The 22,597-nt window shown below is 37.8% G+C and overlaps 1 protein-coding gene across 2 annotated transcripts in view; it reads left to right on the forward strand.

The window, feature by feature from the left end:
• The window catches only part of myo5c (myosin VC), an 83,048-nt gene extending 62,139 nt beyond the window's left edge, over positions 1 to 20,909 (forward strand). For both annotated transcript variants that reach the window (XM_020509642.2, XM_048616091.1), the window contains 15 exons: positions 121 to 184; positions 3,715 to 3,795; positions 6,097 to 6,277; positions 7,565 to 7,658; positions 7,907 to 7,970; positions 9,531 to 9,699; positions 10,376 to 10,463; positions 10,737 to 10,844; positions 10,971 to 11,125; positions 11,437 to 11,526; positions 13,922 to 14,072; positions 17,678 to 17,963; positions 19,115 to 19,289; positions 19,817 to 19,897; positions 20,202 to 20,909. In XM_020509642.2, the coding sequence (XP_020365231.2) occupies positions 121 to 184; positions 3,715 to 3,795; positions 6,097 to 6,277; positions 7,565 to 7,658; positions 7,907 to 7,970; positions 9,531 to 9,699; positions 10,376 to 10,463; positions 10,737 to 10,844; positions 10,971 to 11,125; positions 11,437 to 11,526; positions 13,922 to 14,072; positions 17,678 to 17,963; positions 19,115 to 19,289; positions 19,817 to 19,897; positions 20,202 to 20,354 (1,940 nt within the window). In that variant the 3' untranslated portion in view covers positions 20,355 to 20,909. The remainder of the gene's footprint in view (positions 1 to 120; positions 185 to 3,714; positions 3,796 to 6,096; positions 6,278 to 7,564; positions 7,659 to 7,906; positions 7,971 to 9,530; positions 9,700 to 10,375; positions 10,464 to 10,736; positions 10,845 to 10,970; positions 11,126 to 11,436; positions 11,527 to 13,921; positions 14,073 to 17,677; positions 17,964 to 19,114; positions 19,290 to 19,816; positions 19,898 to 20,201) is intronic.
• The last annotated feature ends 1,688 nt before the right edge of the window (positions 20,910 to 22,597 follow it).

The following is a 22,597-nucleotide window of genomic DNA, read 5'->3' on the forward strand; positions in this document are numbered from 1 at the left end:
TCATGTTTCTAATGCTTTAGCAGGTTCCAATATTCCAACATCATGTAGCACGTGGTATTATAGGCAGTTGCGATCTATAACTAACATTGTAAAATTGTACAAACACATTCCAATTCACAGAAAAAGTCGAAGAAATTACAAAACAGCTCCTTGGAGGTTTAGAGGGAGAGGAGCTACGAAAGAGGTATGAATATTTTTGTTTAAATTTGGCATTATCACCAATAATTATTACATAAAGTACTGTGAAGGTTTGGGAACAGAATGAGTCAGTTACGGTTTGAACTAAACAATTTTACTGAGCAATATTGCCCTTCTAATATGCTGAAAGAAAACTTGGCTTTTCCCCAAGTCAATTTAGTAGCAGAACAGCACGTCAATTTGAAAGTCTGCCATCTGTTACTGTTCTCTATAATATCAACTGGAAGCAAAACAAAATGGCTTGCTGGCAGTTTAATTAAACCATCGTATTACAGAGCATCTAAATGTTTACAAAATAGAACTTGCTAATGTCTGTTGCAGTCAGTAACGTGTCTTTGGGTGTATATAAAATTAGTAAACCAGTCAAATTCTCTCTCTCTCTGTTGCCTGAACTGCTAAATATGTTGCAGTGTGCTACACTGTAATGCACACTGGCATGTACACTGCAGTTTATCTATTTGATGACTTTTTTTCTCTCAGTTTATTATCGATATGAGAGAACTTCCTTAGTTCTCATAAAATTTTACCTCCAGACCTGAGTGTTGAAAACACACTTTTTTTCTGGCTACACTCCCATGTTCTACCCACTGTAGATATGAAGTAATCCAAAACTCTGCTGCCATTTCCTTATTCACACCCAGTCCCACTCACTTTCCCCCTTGTGTTCATGAGCTACATTTTGCTTCCGGCCAGGCAATGTTTCAGTTTTAAAAGTGCCCATTCTTCTTTTCAAATCTCTCTGTGGCCTCCCTATCTCAGTCATCTCCTCCAGATATTCACTGTTCTTTAATGTTGGACGCTGAGATCACTGATTTCTAATGCTCCACCTTTGGTGGTTGCACCTTCAGTTGCCTAAACCCTAACCTTTGGATTACAGCTCTCTGCCACTTGACCTCTCTATCTCCCTTTAAGATGGAATGGCTACAGCACAGAAAGAAAGATTTTCAGTCCATCGAGTCTGCACCAGTTCTGTTACCTCGTGTCAGTCTCCTGTCTTTTCACCCCATGTACCTGCACACCATATTTCTCTCCTCATAATCATCCCTGCTGAATGCCTCAGTTGAACCTCCCTCCACCGCATTGCCAAGCAGTGCAATTTTTACTGAAACAACTCACTGTGTGAAAAAGATTTATCTCACATTACATTTGCTTTGTTTGCACATCACTTTAAAACCTTCACTTTTGAGCAAGTTTTTGGTCATCCTATCTAATGACCATGAGTTACAATAATGTGTAAGATTTTGTTTCCTAATGCTCCTGGTAAGTAACTTTGGGTGTTTTATGATGTTGACAGCTTCTTTGCTTTAGTTCCAGTTCTTCAATGCATTTCACTACTCTAAATATTCTGTGTTACTGTTATTTTGTTGCATATATCAGTAACATGATAGATCATTTTAAATACATATTAATAAATTAAGACCTAGACTTGATATTTTGGCATCCCAACTATCATAACTTGAAAACAAACATTGCTCAATCTGAAATTTTGAACCTTGCCATGAGGTTTCTGAAACTCTATGATGCCTTGCTCAATATTAGCCCTCAGTCCAATGGAATGGACAGAATTATATGCACAAAAAAGTAAATTGGAAGTCTTATTTAAGCTGTAAGGCCTTCAACTGAAATTTGAAAATACACAGTCCAGATCCAAAGCTTTTATTCAAGTGCTGCAAGTTGATCACTTTGTCAGCCAAACGAACCACTTTGATTCTTTACTGGAAAATTTGACACTGTTGAAGTATCTACTAATTTCAGTAAATGTAGGCACATTGGTGAAATTAACCTTTGATGCTTGGACAGAAATAAGTTCTGCTTTTATTAAATAAAGTACAATGTAGAAAATAAACCTGATATGTATTTATCCAGTTAATTATTGCTGCAACTGATTTTCAGACCATTTGACTAAGCCGGCCAGTAGGTTAAAAAAAAATCTTCAGTTCTTTGAGCCAGCATCCATTGCAGAAATACACCTTTGAGAGAATTTTACTGCAATATTTTTGAGAGCTGACATTCTCCTTCGTGTACATGAGTGCATCTGTGATTACGACTCAAATCTATGCTATTTCATTCTGCTTCTCTTTACTGGGTACCGAGAGAGTCATAATGGAGTTGATAATAGAAAGAAGAAAATAAGACAGAAAACTTCATCCCAAATTGCAAAAAACAATGAACTAAAATTTTAAAAGTTTCTAATAAAAAGCACATACAAGAAAAGAAAGGTAAGATGTTTTAAAGAGCATCAAGAAAAGTAACAAATTAAGAAGGAAAAGACAAACCTGCTATTTGACCACATGACACTTGAGCACCACTCTGAAGGAGCCTTATGTATCAAGGTATGAGCTTATTATAATCTGACACTATTACAGCTGTCATATAGGAGCTGGAATAGAATAATTCATTTTATAATTAGCCTTTTGTTAAAAATGAGAATTATTTCTCCTTGTGCTTGCCTTCCAACTATAACTAAATTTCGAACTGTAGGTAATAGTTTTGTAGGTGAATAGTATGTAAACCTATTGCTGGCCCAAATGTTGCTGTCCTATTAACAGCAGGAATGATACCTACACACGCACAGGTGAATGAGGAAGCGCAGAAACTGCTGTCAATGTTATACTTTACAGGCTGCAGTGTTGCAGGCTTTTCTGGTAGAATCTGTAGAGATAGATCACTGAGATGATGTGAATTTAGGCTAATCACTCCTAATTCCTCTGTAAAGACCCATAAGCAAACAGAATAACTAAGTTCTTAATGGCATAGTAAGTTAAAATTTGCTTTTGAACAAACTCTGACCCTGAAAAATAATACAATTGTAGCATTTCATTCCCTTAGATATAAACTTAATGTTGCAAATTTCTAACAAATGTATAGCCTTTGTATATTGCGTTTTTTGACTTGCATTTAATCCTATGCCTAGATCTGATTTTCATTTTGCATCCATTTAAATGTAGCTTATGATTCCTGTTTCTTTCAGTTATCTGTGTTGATTCATCAATATAATTAGTTGAATAGCATCTCTGTTGCTTCAGGCTCGAAATCTGCACTGAAAATGTGCTAATTGTCTGTGTACAATTGTACATAAGGCGAACAGCAAAAGTTGTTATGTCATCTCTTGCAGCAAAATATGGCCATTGCATTGAGGATTTTTTTTTTGTTTAAAAATCATTCAGAAATAAAGCATTTAGTATGTAAACAATTTTGACAGATGCAATTATATATGAGTAACTTGTACATATAAAAGTGACACAGATCTAGTATCTAGTAGGTCAGTCATTTGAAGGTTATGATATGAAACTCTCGCTTGATGGCTTTCCACAGTAAGTACAAATTCTAAAAGCAAAATGTAAGTTCCAATAATACTTCCAGTTTGGTTTTGATGTCTCCCCTCTATATTCTCCCTGTTCAGTGCACCTGAATAAAAACATGTTATGTTATCCAAATAAATTTTTAATTGCTAATAAGTTTAAATATAAAATATGTTGGTTGTGTTAAATATTTTAAAATAATTCTTTACTTAAGGCTTTCTCCAGAGGATATGGAACAGCTAAATGAAGATGGAGAGCTCTGGTTGGCATATGAAGGATTGAAAAGAGCTACCAGGTGATGGAATATTAATAAAGTCCTTTTCTGTTTAAGTTAATAATGGCAAAGTGGCAGAAGAGTTTGTGGGTTGCTGTTTCCTACAGAAGCATAGTATTCATATCTACATATTGCAATTATGTGTAATTAAATCCTCCACTATAGAATTATTAAGTAAAAAAACTGCAAAAGGTTTGTCTTTATCTAGTGCATTATTACATCCTCAGGCTGTCTTGATGTGCTACAAATTATAGTAATGATCATGTAATTTAATGCAACACATTTTGTAAGATGGTTGTAAAAACATTATCTCTGATATATACTCATGCTGCAGTGACCAATTTGTGTTAGTACCTGGGTTTTAAACACAAACTGGACCGTAATGAGTCCAGACAGTGAAGAGTGAATTCGCAACAGTTTTGTCAAGAAGTAAAACTATATTTACAGGAAAAATGATTTTAAGGATCTAATCATTATAAGAAGAATGCAGTCTCTTTGTCAGTACTTACTTGGTTAGCTCAATTGGCTGGACAGCTGGTCTGTGCAGTAGAGTGATGCCAACATTGTAGGTTCAATTCCTACATCAGCTGAGGTTCCTATGAAGAACTGCCCTTCTCAATCTCTCCCCTTGCCTGAGAGATAGTGACCCCCCAGGTTAGACTGCCACAAGTTATCTCTTTCCAATGAAATACTGGGACAATGGTGACTTTATTTTGCCTTTTACTTACTCAGAACATATTGGCTTCTACATCCCTTGGTATCCAGCGTGGTTCAGATTTTGATTTTTTTAAAATTCCCTCCAACTATTATGTATTAAAAAAATGTGTGGTTTTCTTTCGAAGTTCTGTAGGACCAGGTGACATTGTTGAGATAACGTTACCTGGCTGATTAAAATTAATGTTTGTCCTAGTCCCTCAGTCGTGACCTGAACTCGTCCATCCCTGAAACTGCAGAGGTTACAACCTACATTAACTAACTGATGTTTTAGCTGTGGCCATTTTCTTGATTATGCATTCTGCAGATCTTTGTTTTGGTTCCTGTTGGCAGCTATTCTACATTACTCATTGCCTGATCTCCTGTCTTGCCCCAGTTTGCAAAGCCACTCACTGCTTCTGTAGCCCACTTAGAGCTTTGCAAAGGTAGATTTCAGCTTCCTTTGACCCTTATTTAATTTCTTCCCAGGTAGCTTTTTCCCAGACCTATTGTGATCCTGATGTCCCTAACATTGTTGTTAACTCTGTACAGACCTCTTCTTGATGATTTCCTCTCACTTGCCTGCCCCTTTATAGATCTGGGCTCAAGCAAATTCTCTTTTCCCATCCTTCTCATTTGTTGATCCAGTTTGGAGGTAGACATGGATAGTTTGACCATTCGGCTTCCAGCTGACCAAATTTGGTTGTGGAAAAACATCAGTTCACATCCCCTCTCCACGCCCTCCAAATCCAGAGTTAAATTTGGGGATAGTTGACCCCCTCTACATCCTTGTTGCTATCATTTGCCTTTCTTAAACCTCCCTCTCTTTCCCTGTAGGCGTTTTCCTCTTCTCTCTATACTCCCTCTCCTGTTATTCACACCTCCTTTTTTACCCTTCTTCTCCCTTCCTACCAAACTCCACCATCCACCCATCCTCCCCTCACTCTTTCTTGCCACTCACCTTTATCCTTCCTAGGGGCAGCACAGTGGCTCCCAAGACCAGGGACTTGGGTTCAATTTCAACCTGGGGTGATAGTCCGTGTGGAGTTTGCACATTCTCCCCATGTCTACGTGGGTTTCTGCTGGGTGTATCAGTTTCCTCCCACAGTCCAAAGATGCGCAGGTTAGGAATATGCAGGGTTGTAGGGTAGGAGTGGTGGGTGTGGATGGGATGCTGTTTGGTGGATTGGTGTGGACTTGAGGGTGGAATGGCCTGCTTCCTTACAGTATGGTTTCTATGATTCTTCCCTATACTCCCCTTCTCTCCTTGTCCTGTCCTTTCCCCCCATTGTCACTCTTTATCCATGCTCCAGTATGACCCTGTCACTCCAACCTCCCTTCCCACAACTCTGTCTCATCGCTCCTCATCCTTTGTCCTCTCCTCTGCTGTGTCAGTCAGGCTGTTGTCCAACCCAGTCTGGCTTTATTTATGACCTTCTTTGAGTGGTGTGCAAATATTTAATTATTTTTCATTGAACAAACATCAACTCAGATTGCTGACATTTTCAGTATAAATGTCAATTAATGACTTTCCAGGTAGCTTCTTAAGTTTTTCTGCAGTGTTTTCAGAGACACTTGCACCTGTGGGAACAGCAATAATTCAATTAGTTGTGGCCTTTCATTCCACAGAGTGATGGAAATGCACATTCAGTCTCAGAAAGAAAACTACGAAAAAGAAATCGAGGAACTCAGTTTTAGAATTGATCAGCTCTGTGAAGAGACAACACATCTCCAACAAAAGGTCCAAGCAGAGAATGACACTAATGAGACTATTCGGCAGGAACTGACCAGACTGGCTAAAGAAAATCTGGTACAATCAAGTCATTATGATCTTGTGAGCTGTACATTACAAATGTTTCTCTCCAACATATGTCAGCAAAGGCCAAGATGGGTTCATTGGCTATTAAACAGAAATTAACTCAATATTACAAGAAAGATATGCAATAACTCTGGAGTAATATTACACTCTGAAAGTCTCCATCTGTTGTTAGTTACAGGGAAGAAAAAGCAGTGGGAATTTTATTCCTATTCCAAATTTAATGCAGTTTAGCAGTGGCACCAACTAACTTTTCAATATTTTAAAGCTATGTTTAAGAATAGACTACAGGTTCAACAGCTCATTAACAAACCATCCATTGTGGTTTTCCATATGCAGCACTTGCAGAACCTGAGAAAAACGTTGCAGTGGAATGTCTTGCTATCCTGTCGGGTTGTCAGTAGCTATAACATTAGGGGAGCTTGGGAGAAAATTCTCCATTGTCCCTCTTCAATAAGAAATAAGAACAGAAGGTAATGGGGAAATTCAACAGGTCTAGCAGCATCTGTGGAAAGAGAAATGATGTTAATACTTGGAGTCCGTTATGACTCTATAATCAGACTCGAAATGTAAACTCTGTTTCTCATTCCACAGAATCTGCCAGATCTGCTGAGTTTCTCCAATACTTTCTTCTTTATTTCAGATTTCAAGCATTTGCAGTATTTAACTTTTATTTGAGTGCCCCTCATTAGATTCCTATCTTGGAATAAAAAGTGAATGCTTGGACAGCTAACAATGGCCCCCAACATTGAAGTAACCCATAATGAATTAGCCTGTTAGGTACCTGGGTAGAATTTCACTTGTAGGTCTCCTGATTTTCCACTGTGACTTTGGTAGGAGCCCCTGAGAAATATGATAACATGCAATTTCCATCATTGTCATAGCAAACCATCAAAGAAACCTGGTAACACTTTCAAGGTGTCATTGACTAGATTCACAATGAAAAGTAACCGTTTGGCCAAAGTGTTGGTGAATTGCCAGTGGAATTATATTCCAAAAGCAGAGGATAAAACTGATTAAAATTAGATACCTAGGCCTCAGTATTCACAAGGTGGGCAGGAAAGAATTAAAATAATTAAGTACAGGGAAATATGTACCCCAACATTCTTATGGCCTTTTGGGACATTCAGATACTCTATTCCAAAGTTAGTGTTGACCTACCTATATCAATGATGCCACCGAGTTTGGTTCATTTATACCTGAGAGCTGCTGCATGTTCAATGTTGTTGATGGTGTTGAATTTTCCTTCATCAGGAGTAAACCATTTTTGTGTGCATTCAGGTCATACCAGATTTCAAACTCCAAATATTAGAGCTGCAAAAACAGAAACAAGACATTGAGAACCACTTACAAGGACAGGTTGTGGAAATGAAAGGTGATTATGTATGCTGTGTTGCATGTATCCAAAGCATACAAATTATGGAGTGTGATCTGTGATTCTTACAGCTCAATATAGCTTTTGCAGTTATCAAAATCTTTTCCTAACAAACTTATTTTGTTAACAGTTTCTTAACATTTTAATAAGTAAGCTTCCAGCTAACATTACTCATATCGTTGAAGGCTATGCAGGTTGCATGATTTTTTAAAAAACCCATGCACTGATAAAATAACTCCAATTTACAGAAAAAATGGAAGAAGTTACTGATCAATTACATGGCAATCTTAAAGAAGAAGGATTCCAAAGAAGGTGTGAAATCTTTAATATTAGTCTATTCCCTTAACTTAGTGTAAGATTGGTTCTACATATAAGAAGTGCATCAATATTTTGCATTAAATGCAAAAAAGCAGAGATCTGGATATGTGCATTGAAATGCATGAACAGAATAATTAATTAGCAGCTTCTACTTATCTAATATCTAACATTGCACTTCAAATTTCTGATCCTTACCTGAACTGTAATGCATATTTGCTATTGCATGATGAAGGTATTACTGACAAAATTCTACTGCTCAGTGCAATAATATAATCATGTTTGTATGATGTTATTATTTGAATTCCTGAATAACATTTTGCTATCTATCTTTGAATTTAGTAATTAGCCATGCAAATCAGAACTGAATTGATCAGTATTATTACTGCCACCTTGGTCCAGAATATTTTTGGTTTGCTGTCTGCTTTTATCTGAATGCGATGCTCATTTCAGTTGTGAAACATCATTAATCGAAGGGTCAGGCTACCTGCTGTTGGCATATTTTCATTGAAATGTCCAAAATGAGACAGCTTAGTGCAGCTCAACCGTTTGCTCAGTTTTATAGAATGTTTATTCTGAAATGTGAACACCAGAATATTGATTTACTTGGCTCCTTCTGAGACAGTGTTGCCTTTGCCATAGAAACTACCCAGCATGTTTTATCCAAATTATTTTTGGACAGTATTTTCTAAATGTCCTATTTTGAAAAAAGGAATAGAATTTTCCAAGGATACCAATTACTCAGTTATTGTTGTTTTAATTCTTATTTTCTCTGTGAACATTAATCTGTTAACATTTACTGAGTAAAGCATCGGATTGTTTTAAACAAAAATAGAAATTGCTGGAAAAACTCAGAACTGAGTTCTGAAGAACAGTCACTGAACCTGAAATGGTAACTCTGCTTTCGCTCCACAGATGCTGCCAAACCTGCTGAGTTTTTCCAGCAATTTCTGTTTGTTTCTGATTTCCAGCATCCACAGTTGTTTGGTTTCTTTTATTACTGGATTGTTTTATGTAGGTGGACGTATTATTGCAAAATGATGTTAGAGCAAGCTCATATTAATCTGCTGGAAAGTCTGGTATACAAGTTGCATTCATATCTGTCCTTCACATATAAGTAATGACTTGTAAATCAGTGCAAACTATATATTGTTTCAGTTTCTCTGTAAAACTAATTCTGGAATAGAATGTGATTTATAGACTATATCCACTGCAATTGATTTGCAACAGACAATGCCAAAAATTAAAACATAGATTTGTAATTATTTTAACTTGATTATCTTAATCAATTCATTTTAAAAAACCTTCCTTATTTCCAATTAATTTATAACTGAACAATGTCCTAAATAGTAACAAAAAGTCACCATTCCTGTTTTCTAATTATAATAACACTGGGAGTTCTCAGTATTTAAACCAAAGCGCTTAATATTCAAATCAAATAGCAAATTCCTCAACTGCCCTTCTCAAATTTAAATAAAAACAACCAGCACTGTTAATTGAGAACAGTACGGTAAGGTTTTTCTATTGAAATATTCTCAATTTGTTGACAATATATAGATTGTTAGAGATCCAGAAAGCTAACTGTGCCAAAGAAAATGTGGAATTACTTGCTAAAGTGAGAAAACTTGAAAATGAGAATCATCAACTACTGAATTGGACCCAAACTGATAGTGCAGCCAGTAACAGAATGAAACAAGAAGCATCTCAATTAACATTGGAAAACTGGGTGAGTGCTAGAATATTGCCATCCCTAAAGTTCAATGATAATTTTTATATTGGTAGATGCAAATGCATGCAGATCTGTTAAAATGGAGTGAATGTGCTTAAAATGCAATTTTTGTTTCAGTGCAAAATTTTAACTTGAGTCAGCACTACATTGACTGAGTTTGGATACTGTCCTTGGAAACTTGACTACCCACAATGGGGACATTTCATACTCCATCAACAACATAGAACATGCGTCATTAAGCTCCCTTGATGGAGAATTGAATTCACGGCTCTTGGGGGCAATTTGGAGCTTCATTGTAGTATTAATTGATATAAGAATATGAAATGTTTGTTATAAGTATTGGTTAAGGGGCTTACTTGATAAAACACTCACGGGTTACGAGGCAATTGCAAATGATAGCTAAGAGCAGCCGTTCTTCTCTATCCCCTCGAAAATATGCCTTTAATTGGTTGACCTAACAGCAGAGATATGTGATTTATAACTCATAAAGGCCGCTGAGTGAAAATTAGGAGAACAGTTTTGCTTTCATTTAATGTTTTGTGTTTGATTGGAGGCTTCCCCTGGTTTTAAGAATTCTGTAATGCGATTATAGAAAAGCTGGAATCGTGGTATGAATGTTCGACACAGATGATTAGTTTGCGAAAGTTAATCCTCTTACTGCTTTGTTTCGGAGGATCTGGAAGAACGTCTTGACCAGAAAGAAAAGCAAATCAGGAAGTTGCAAAATCAGATTAAGTCCTTAACCAAAAATATTGATAGAGGTACGTAACTTGATCTTTGCCCATAATTAGTGCTGTTTGGCTGAAAGTGTTGGTGTATAGCAGAGACAGCAAAAAGTTAAAGCCAAAACCAAGGTTTAGTACTCGGGGAGCAATGTAATGGAAATTTTTCTCTGATATGTGATATATTAACACTTTACAAGAAATCTAGAAGAGTATCTCAGACATTTGTGTACTTGAGATTCTGAAGGCTGAGAGGGTTTTGAAAGTGGAAGAATCTGCTTGATTCACAAATATGTTAATGATTCTGAACAGGACATCGAGCCAATGGAAAAGTGAGTCCCGTTGTAAAGAAGGAGTTCCTTGGCATGTTGGAGTGTAAAGCTGAAGATGAAGAAAAGCTCATAAAAAATCTAATTCTGGGTGAAGTTGTTTTCTTTGTTTTCTGGTTACCTCCGCTTTCTGAAAGACAGATGAATAGTATCAATATTAGACTTGTATTTAGGAGCCTTCTCTGTTCTAATGTATATGGTCTTGCCTCACTATTAGACTTAAAACCGCGAGGTGTGGTTGTCAATATGATTCCAGTACTGCCAGCAAGCATCCTGTTCATGTGTATACGTTACACCGATGATGGTAACGATGCTGAAATGCTGAAATCCCTGATGAACTCTCTACTTGATGGTATCAAAAAAGTCACTAAGGTATGTAAACCTGCCACAAAGTCCAGAGGCATTTTTAAAGCACACAAATTTAAACGAATTTTGAAATATGAGCTGTTTTGTGTAAAGTATTGTGTAATTTACAAATTAAATGTTTTGGAAGTTTTCAATACTTGATTTGGAAAGTAGCTAACACATTTAAAGTTTAAATAACAACAGAAATGTTGATACATATGTAATGATTTATGGATATCAGCCAGTCTACCAAAATTAGGTTCTATTTTCCAGTGGTTTAGAGGTGAATATTCTGTAGTTGTTTGTATTCATTCTTCCAACATTGCCTTGTTTAATAGAATCACGATGAAGATTTTGAAATGCTGTCATTTTGGCTTTCCAACAGTGTCCACTTTCTTAACTGCTTAAAGCAGTACAGTGGAGAGGAGGTAAGAAATTGCCACATCCAGGAATACTGGAATTGTTCAGCAACTCTCCAAGTTTTGTTATAGATTATATGATTTTCTATTTATAATTATAACATGCTACCCTACAATAAGATGATATTAAACTCAATCATGGTTTTACAATCCCTATGTTAACATTTCTTTTATTCTTTCACCTGCTGAGCTTTTCCAGCAATTTCTATTGTTGTTTTATTCTTTCACTGGATGTGGGATCACTGGTATGGTCAGCATTTGTTACCCATCCCTAATTGCCCTTCATTTGATGGTGTCAGGAAGGCCACATTTGGACTACTGCGTACAGTTACGGTCACCCTACTATAGAGAGGATATTACTAAACTAGAAACAGTACAGAAAAGCTTTACTAGAATGCTACCTGGACTGGAGGGTTTGAGTTTTAAGGAGAGGCTGGATAGGCTGGGACTTTTTTCCTTTTGAGTGTAGGAGACTGAGGGGTGACCTCATAAGAGGTCTATAAAATCAACAGAGGCATCGATAAAATAGATAGCCAACAGCTTTTCCCCGTGGTAGGGGAGGCTAAAACTAGAGGGCATAGATTAAGGTGAGAGGAGAGAGATACAAAAGGGTCCAGAGGGGCAATTCTTTAAGACAGAAGGTGGTGAGCGTCTGGAATGGGCTGCCAGAGATAGTGGCGGAGGCAATAATGATTTTGTCATTTAAGAAACATTTGGACAAATACATGGATGGGATAGGTATGGAGGGATATGGACCAAACACAGGCAAATGGGATTAGTTTAAATTGTGAAAACTGGGCAGCAAGAGCAAGTTGGGCCGAAGGGCCTGTTTCCATTTTGTAAACCTCGATAATTCTATGGTGAGCTGCCTCACAATCCATTCCAGTCCATCTGGTACAGTTATGTCTACAGAGCTGCAATTGAGCTCATTTGAGATATCTCTGACATCTTACTCTTGGCCATAACGTTTTCTTCATATGTTTGTTAGCAATTTGTTTAATATTCATTGTGGAGAAATGGGCATTCCTGTCAACATTATATTGCCCATTCCAAATTGTCTTTGTAGACTTGATGATGCACTGCCTTCTAGATCTGCTGCAGTTCATGCAGCAATGTGATGTGTGATTGGGAGGGGAACTCAGTGCTGAAGGTGTTCCCACACGTCTGCTGCCCTTGTCCTATAGGAGGTCATGGGTTTAGGAAGTGCAGTTGAAGGAGCCTTAGACAGTTGCTTTGTGTTGAATACTGTAACCACCGTACACTGGCGGTAGAGGGAGCAGATGTTAAAGTTAGTCCAATTATCCCTTGTTATTGGTGACTTCCAGTAGATTACTGGTGGGAATTTGCTGATGGTAACATTGAAGGAACACAGCTTTTGGTTCTTTCTTGAAGAGCTGCTGATTTCCTGGCATTTAGTGAATGTTTCTTGCCATGCACCACCCCAAGCTTGAACGTTGCCCAGCTCAAATTGTATTGGACCATGAGCTGCTCTATAATTTGAGGAGTAACAAATGAATCTGAGGACTCTGCAATTAACAACAGTTTATACTTGTACAGCAGCTTTAATGTAATTAAATATGACCAGGTGATTCACCAGGGTGTTATAAGGCTAATTCTGACATCATATCATACAAGATAGTATTTGGGAAAATGATCAATAGTTTTGTTATAGCAATATGCTTTAAGCAACAAAGAAGATAGAGAGGAGGGAGATTTGTGGGAGAAATTCCCAAGCTGAAGGCTCAGTCACCATTGGTGCTGCAGTTAAAACTGGGAATGCTCAAAAGACCAGAATTAGATGAACATATATGTATTTTGGAGAATTGTGAGGGTAAAGGTGATGACAGAGATAGGGAGCATCTTGAAAGTAAGAATGAGGGTTTTTAAATTGAAGCATGCTTGACTGGGAGCCTGTCTAGGTCATAGACCACAGGGATGATCCCCAGTTTAATTGTTTTATCATTGTAAGGACAAAGGCAGCAAAGTTTTGGGCTACCTCAAATTTATGGAGAAAACAACATGGGAAAGCAGGCACGAGTGTGTTAGAATAGTCCAGGCTGGAAGTGACAAAGGCATGGACCAGGGTTCCAGCAACAGATGAATGAGGCTGGGTTGAAGTCAGGTGGTGAACCATACAGATGTGAAAATGAGTGGTCTTAGTATTGGCAGGGATGTAGCTTAACTCAAGATTAAAAATGACACCAAGGTTGTAAATTGTATGTTATAGCCTCAGACAGTTGCTAGAGGGAAGAATGGCATCAGTAGATAAGGACTGGAGTTCCAGGTCTTTGTTCCCTACAAGTACTGTCACCACATTGTTTAATCGGAGGAAATTTCTGCTTATCCAATACATAAACTGTGACTATTATTGCTCCTTTAACATACATTCGTTGCTTTTATGAAGGAATTTATGAAGCATAACACTCCTCAACAAAATAACCAGTGTCTGAAAAACTTTGACCTGTCTGAATATAGACAGATTCTGAGTGACTTGGCTATTCACATTTATCAACAACTCATTCAAGTGATGGAAGATGACCTTCAGCCAATGATAGGTAAGAATGGTCAACATTTCACTTGTATCCTCTTCAGAACTAGCAAATCTGGCAGATCAGGTCCTTTCAGAAAATCTTACGTCATCACCTTCAAAATAAACAGCAAATTTTCATCAAGGAATCTTAGACAAGTGATCTTAAATGAAATGCAACTTACTCATTCCAAGTGCCTTCATTGGAATGGGTTGAGGTTGTACTTCTATGATGCATGTGTTTGATAAAAGTGCTTATTATGTGATACCAGTAAGATAGCGACAGCAAATGGACTGTTGTGTGCATGTAAGCAGTGGTGCAGTCAAGTGATAGCACTCTTCCTGGTATGCTTGGATGGATTAATGAAATAGCCTGTGTTATGGACCAGACCAAACACCTTCAAAATATTCAGAATGTAGTTTAATCCCTAACATTCTCTTATTTTAAAGGTAATGTGAGGTGTTGCATTCCAGATGCAATCTGATAATTCAAACTACCAGATTTAAAGCAAAACACACTTTATTCATAGTTAAAATATAACAAAAGAAGGAAGGAATCAGAATAACAACTCTATTAGAAAACGTAACAGAATAATATATACACAGTAACTATTACTTCTTAACTGGCCCAATATAGTAGCATCCCATAAACACATCCTTGGCAAAAAGGTAAATTCAGAATACAGATTGTCCGACATGCAACTCCAGCAGCCGAGGAGGGGTGAAAAAACAGAGAGAAAATTCTGAGAGTGTTGAGCCAGAAAAGAGTTACTACAGCTTCTAATCCTGCTGAGACCCCAGCAACAACTGCAGCTACTACAAACCTAACCTGAAAATCCTGGTTCTGTGAGAGCTTGACCACATCCATTCAGGCTGCTTCTATTGTTTCAGCTTGTAAAAAATAAAATCCAAGACCTTACAAGCTGTTTACTATAGTGACTCTGGGACACTGCTTGGTGCCTATCTTAAAACCTCTCTTTTAAAAAAAAAAGGACAAAATAACCTCTTAAAGCCATAGTATCATCACACCTGAGATTGTTGACTTGCTCACCGAGCTGGCTTGTTTTCGTTCAGACGTTTCGTCACCATGCTAGATAACATCATCAGCGAAGCCCCCAATGAAGTGATGTTGTTCTACTTCGCTCGGAATTTATACTGTCTGATCTTTTATGGTGAGTACTGTCATTTCTGATTTTGTTCTGTATGGGTTTGTATACGAGGTCTAATTCTATATGTTTGTTGATTGTATTACGGGTTGAGAATCATGCCGCTAGGAATTCCTGTGCGAGTCTGTTTGGCTTCGGCTACTATAGTTACTTTGTCCCAGTTAAACTGATGGCCTTCATTGTCCGAGTGTACTGATATTAAGGAAAGTTTGTCATGTTGTTTTGCTGCTAGCTGATGTTCACGTATTCTGATGGCTAGTTTCCTTCCTGTCTGTCCAATGTAATGTTTGCGGCAGTCATTGCATGGCGTTTTTGTAAGCCACGTTGGTTCTGCATGTTGTAGGAATGGGGTCTTTAATCTTTGTGAGTGTTTGTCATAGAGTGGCTGTGGCTTGTGTGCCACCACGATTCCTACTGGTCTTGGGAATCTCATTGTCAGTTCTGATAGGCTGCCCTGGAAACTACATTAAAAGACACCAGACTCATGGACAAAACACAACAAGCCATCTGACAAACTATAATCCCCACGCTACACAGACGGAACGAATGGGACACCCTGAACACATCAGAGAAAAAAGCACTAGATAAACTCAAGACAGACAAGAACATTACAATCCTACCAGTGGACAAAGGGTACATGACCATCATTATGAACAAACCAGACTATGTTAAGAAAGTACAGGCATTGCTCGCAGATACAAACACTTACCAACAGGTGGCGATAGACCCAACACTGCAGCTAGATAATAGGATCACCCAGACACTGAAGAGACTAATGAATGCAGGACAGATAACTGAGATGGACTACGTGAGAATGAAACCAGAAGGCATGAACACCCCACGCTTCTATGGACTTCCTAAAGTACACAAACCAGACATCCCCCTCAGACCCATTGTCTCCCTACCAGCCACACCTTCACACAAACTGGCCAAGGACCTACAACAGAGACTGAAATACCTAGTCAAAGGATCACCCATCCCATCCACTCAACCCAAGATTTACTCGATACCCTCAAGAACGTAAAAATCAGTGATGATGAGATTATGGTATCCTTTGACGTCATAGCTTTATTCACGTCATCTGACACCCCATTAGTCAAAGAAACACTAGCCACATTACTAGAGGAAGCAGGAATGCAGACCAGCAGCTCCATCAGCAATGGCAACATACTCAAACTACTAGATCTCTGCCTCACCACACACTTCGTCTTTAATGGTCAAGTATACAAACAGATCAACGGCACACTCATGGGGTCACCCATTGTGGAAGCAGTCATGCAAAGGCTACAACACACCACCCTCCCCCACATTCAACCTAAACTGTGGATCCGCTACGTAGATGACACATTGATCATTATTAAATGCAACAAACCAGAAGAGACCCACTACCTCATCAACAATGTATTCGCGGGGATTAAATTCACAAGGGAAGGAAAAAACAACAATCAGCTTTCGTTTTGGGATGTCAGAGTTGAGTGTATGATCAACGGGGAGTTCCAAACCTCGGTACACAAGAAAGCAACCCACACTGACCAAATCCTCAACTTCCACAGCAACCACCCCAACATCTACAAACAAAGCTGTATTAGGACACTATTTAAATGGGCCACAACTCACTGCAACACTCTGCAACTACGCAGGAAAGAGGAAGAGCACGTATACAAAACCTTCACTATGAACGGGTATCCCCGCAACTTCATCCACAGATGCCTACAAAACAGAAAACACCAAGAGGACACAGTACTCCCTAACACGCTGGCCACACTGCCCTACATCATGAACATATCAGAACTGACAACGAGACTCCTAAGACCACTAGGAATCATGGTGGCACACAAGCCCACAGCCACTCTACGACAAACACTCACAAAGATTAAAGACCCCATTCCCACAACATGCAGAACTAACATAGTTTACATGCAACGACTGCCACAAACATTATATCGGACAGACAAGAAGGAAACTAGCCATCAGAATACATGAACATCAGCTAGCAGGAAAACAACATGACAAGCTTTCCTTAATATCAGTAAACTCGGACAATGAAGGCCATCAGTTTAACTGGGACAACATAACTACAGTAACCCAAGCCAAACATAGACTCGCAATCAACTAACATATAGAATTGGACTCCATATATAAACACATACAGAACAAAACCGGAAATGATACAACTCTCCATAACAGACCGGACAGTATAAATTCCGAGCGGAGTAGAACAACATCGCTTCATTGGAGGCCACACTGATAATGTTACCTAGCATGGTGACGAAACATCTGAACAAAAACAAGCCAGCTCAGTGAGGAAGTCAACAACCTCACCCACAACCCGAGCTACAAATCTTTGCTAAAACTTTATCATCACACCTGTTTGTGTGGGGACTTGTACTGACAGTGATAACATTAGGAAGTGCAGTATCACTCTGACTGTAGTTGCTTATTCACAATTATTATTGCTCCATTTTAGTACCAGGAATGCTGGAGCATGAAAGTCTGCAAGGTATTTCGAGCATGAAGCCAACTGGACTTCGGAAAAGGTCTTCAAGTTATCGAGAAGAAGTGGACAAGTACACAATATCTTCCATTTTGCAGCAGCTGAGCTACTACTTCACTACTATGTGTCAGCATGACATGGACACAGATCTGATCAAGCAGGCAGTTAAACAGCTCTTCTTTCTAATTGGAACAATCACCCTTAATAACCTCTTCCTGCGCAAAGACATGTGCTCATGCAGAAAAGGAATGCAAATAAGGTAAAGCATTCTGCTTCAGTATTTCCTCACAAAAAAAATGAGTTGCAAAAAATCTGTTAGAGATGACATGATGGGTTCAACTTTAACTGTCTGAAAACAAAAGGGACTGGAATGAGTTTAAAATCTCACCTGATGTTTTTGTTTCTAAAACTGAACAGGGCTTTGAATAAAAGGAAATTGCATTTGTATAGCATCCTTCACAATCTCAGAGCTTTATAACCAATTGAAATACGATTGAATGTAGTCAGTGCAGAAATGCAGGGAAACACAGCAACCAATTTCCAAAGAGCTAGATCTCCGAAATAGCAATGAGATTAACATCTGTTTTAGCGATGTTAGTTGATGGATACATGCTAGTCAGGACACTAAAAGAATTCTCATGTTCTTCTTTAAATCATCTATTATATCTACCTAAGAGAACAGTCAGGACCTTGGTTTAATTTATCTTCTGAAAGACCTCATCCCTGACAATTAGCACTCCCTGAATATTTCAGCAAATTGTTTGGGTAGATCATGTGCTCAGGTCTCCAGGTTGAAAAAACAACTTTCTAACACAAATGGTGCTGCTCCTGAGCTGAGGCTGAGACCACAATAAAAATTTTAAAAATCCTTTTGCATTTGTTTTACTGAAGTGTGCTGCTCTGTTCAGGATGATGTCCTTGCAATAAACTGGATACAAGTTTTAAGGGAGACTACAGGTTTAGAAAAGAAAACAAAAAATGATATCAACTTCTTAACCCAGAGGTGGGAATACTGTTTAAAAAAAAATCTTTTCAGTTAACACTCATTCTAACTTGCACTCTGTGTACGTAGTGCACAAACAAGTAAGGTGGTACATGACAATTAGTACACTGTTGTCACTTATATAGTTGCCTGCTACCAGAAGAGGAGACTGAAGGAAGGGAAGAAATGCATACAGGGCATTAAACTTGCACACTTAAATGGCATGTTGCTAAAATAACAGAGATAGTGTTAGTCTCATTCTTTGGGCATTAAGATATTTGTAATGCATGCATAGTTCAGGATAATACAAAGTGTGGTCTGACTATTATATTTTTCATTATTTCTATCTTTGTCAGAGTTTACAGTAATTTTTTTTGATTTCTAGTTGAATGTATTATTAAGGGATGGTTTCTTTATATTCGGCGCAGATGTAACATTAGTTACTTGGAAGAGTGGCTGAAGGAGAAGAATATGCAGAGCAGCAATGCCAAAGAAACCCTGGAACCACTCTCTCAGGCTGCCTGGCTACTTCAGGTTAACAAGATCACAGACGATGATGTGAAGGAAATATGTGAAAAATGTTCAGCTCTCTCAGCTGTGCAGGTCTGATTTTAGCTTGTAGTATTTCTGGTTAACCTCTAATGATTGTTGCCAGACAAATTTTATCTTTTTTCTCTCTCTCCCTCTCGACCCTCTCTCGTTCTCTCTCTCTCTCCTCCCTAACCCCCCTTCTCTCTCCACATATATGTGTTCCTTAACTCTCTCATCTCTTCTGGCTCAGTCTCTATTTTTGATCAAATCATTAGATCTGATATTGAGAGAATTAAATAAACTACTCAAGGAAAGAGCTCTTATTTTCTTGCTTACCTCATCTGGTTTATTTAAGTTTCTGGTTTGTTTGTCTGCATTCCAACATGTATAATTTGTTTTGGTTTACCAGGTCTTCCGATATAACAATGATTTCTTGTGCTTTCTAACAGAGATAATTGAATGAATTTATGCTGAACTGGTTTAGTTCAGTAAATTCACTGGCTATCAGTAGTGAATGACTAATGTTGAATGATTAATATCCTTATGGCTAAGGGGGTATTTTCAATATCTAGAGTTTTTTCCCACTTTTTTCCCCACAGATTGTCAAGATTTTGAACTCCTATACGCCAATTGACGATTTTGAGAAACGTTTGGCTCCATCCTTTGTACGCAAAGTTCAGGTGAGCAAAAATAATCTTTGACATTCAAACCAATTTCATAATTGCACACAAGGAACTATTGGAGAGCACGGGGTCAAGCAAGGCTTTGGAGAAAGAGAAAAACCGAAAGGACTGCGGATGCTGTAAATCAGGAACAAAAACAAAGTTGCTGGAAAAGCTCAGCAGGTCCGGCAGCATCTGTGAAGGAAAAAACAGAGTTAATGTTTTGGGTCCGGTGACCCTTCCTGAGAACTGAGGAAGAGAGATTGAGAGACAAGTTATAAGCTATTAAAAAGTAAAATTTGATGTTTTTATTTTCTCTTAGACACAACTGAACAGTCGTGGAGATGGATCAACATTGATAATTGATGCCAAATATCGTTTTCAAGTGACTTTTCCATTCAGTCCATCTCCACAAGCACTGGAAACAATCCAGATTCCCAGTAGCTTCAAATTAAACTTCCTTACTCGGATCTGAAAGAAATGCTACTGTGTCAAATATCTGATAGTAAACTTTGAAGATGAGAGTTATTTTAAAAATTAATTTTAAAGATGTGGATGACCTGGATTTTGGAGAGTTGGTATTGATTTTTCTTCCTCATGTCAAATTTAATGAGTTATTCGTGTTTAACTACATTTTTATATTGTGCATTTAAAAATAAATGCAGACTAGTTTTACAAAATTTCAAAACATATTAAGTTTTGGCTGCTGTTACAAGGACAGTATTTAATAATTTTTAAAAGCTCTGCAAGGATTTCACAAACAGATGCAGTCTCATGTTGCCTAATATTTTATATAAAGGTGAAGGAAGTGATGTTTTTCATAATATTTACAAGAGATTATTCTCCCAACAATTCATACCGGTAGATATTTTTTACAAATTTTTTAGGTTGTACAGGTTTTGAAAAAAATGAGCTTTTTAACTGTATAGAGAAAAGTAATGCATGTTTAAAGCTAAAGAAAAAATAGGAAATCCATGTAATGAACCTATTTATCAAAGCATTTATTCTTATGTACAGAATATATTTTAACATTATACACTTTGTGTTGTTCAATAAAAGGAAAATGAACAAAAACAAGTATTTTATTTCTGTGTGAAGTTTCACTGCATGTGTCAAATTAGAAAAAAAATTAATCTCAAGTATCAATGTATTGCTTCTTATAAATTTAAGAAACATTTTTGCCTATTGCTTGCATGAAGAAAGACAATTTCTTTTAGACCGCTAACAGCACAGCAAGACAATTGTTTCTTTTTTACTATGTTCCATCTGGTCTGCTCTTCCCCATTGAGAAGGATACCCTCAATTAAACATCATCCGACAGAAATGGATCTGTCTGCACTGCAGAGTTCTCCCCTTGTTGTAAAGCTGTGCTGTTCCCCAGTTTGTTAATAGGAAGCCAAGGAAAATGCCAGTTCTGCCAGTTCACTCTCCTAATCTGAACTATTTTATGGTTACCTGGTCCACCACATCGACAAAGTGTTAGAAGAATTTCCCAACGGACAACGGGATTGGAAGTGCCTATATTGTATTCAAAATGCTTTAACTGTACCAGATTGAAGTCACTTGTTCTCACGTGCCTCAGTATGAAACCTACCAGCTTTAATTGACTTCATGAGGGAATGGAGTCAATCATCTGTGACTAACCTGAACATTTTGTGACACTCGGGCAGAGAGAGGCATTTATAACTCACCAATACCATAACAGGTATCAACAAATTTCTTTAACAAAACTCTTTATTGTTTTTAATCAAATTATAGCATGAACCGTGCATTGCTTTATAATGCAGAATTTTACTATAATGAGAATTTTAGTGGGAAATCCTGCAGTTGTATGTATACAATAATGCTGTGAAAAATGCTGTTCATATTTGAGGGATTAATTACTTACAGCAATCTGAGAACAATGTTCAATGATGCATTCCCTCCAATGGGTCGTCTGGTCCCTCTCTCCAAGATATTGCTTAGCACTGTAAAGCCACTGACGCTTCCCTCTAACTTATGAATTTTTAAATAATGTTTCAGAGCAACACAATGGTTCAGAATCTTTAACAGATCTGTAGACTTAAAGAGCTGTTTGACTTGAGCTTTCATCAGATTTTGCTTATCTTCGTATTCAATGAAAGGGGCACAAGGGGAACTCCTGTCTATTTGGTTCATTTTTGGTGCTTCACTATCTTGCTAAGACTTCATAGCTGCAATGAATCTTAGTAGTTACCCTGAGTTCGGTGGGAGCATGCTCCCTTTTGAGTTGGAAGGTACTCCAGAGACTTCACACAATCTATGGTGTCAATTCCTTGCAGCTCTGTGGTCCGTACTGTGGTGAAATGTTGAATCAAGATTCTGTCTCACAGGTGCACATAAAATATCCCTTGACACTACTTGAATAAGAGCAGGAAATTCTCATCATGTCCGAGCTGACATTTATCCATCAATCAATGCCACTAGAACAAATTATCCGGTCTTTATTTCCTTGTTATTTACAATATTTCACTCTGTGTGGTTTGGCAATTTTTGAACATTGTACTGGTGACTACATTTCAAAGTATTGAATTGGCTGTGAAGCAATTGGGATGCCTCATGAAATATGCTATATACATTCAAATTCTTTATTACATCTAGTTGTATTTTCTGATAGGAACCTGACAAATTAACATTCTCATATAAAATTTATTTTTCTACAGTTATTTAATTCAAAACGTGATGCTTCTGAGTGAACAG

This window comes from Rhincodon typus, chromosome 33, assembly GCF_021869965.1.
Source record: "Rhincodon typus isolate 14 chromosome 33, sRhiTyp1.1, whole genome shotgun sequence".
Taxonomy (NCBI): Eukaryota; Metazoa; Chordata; class Chondrichthyes; order Orectolobiformes; family Rhincodontidae; genus Rhincodon; species Rhincodon typus.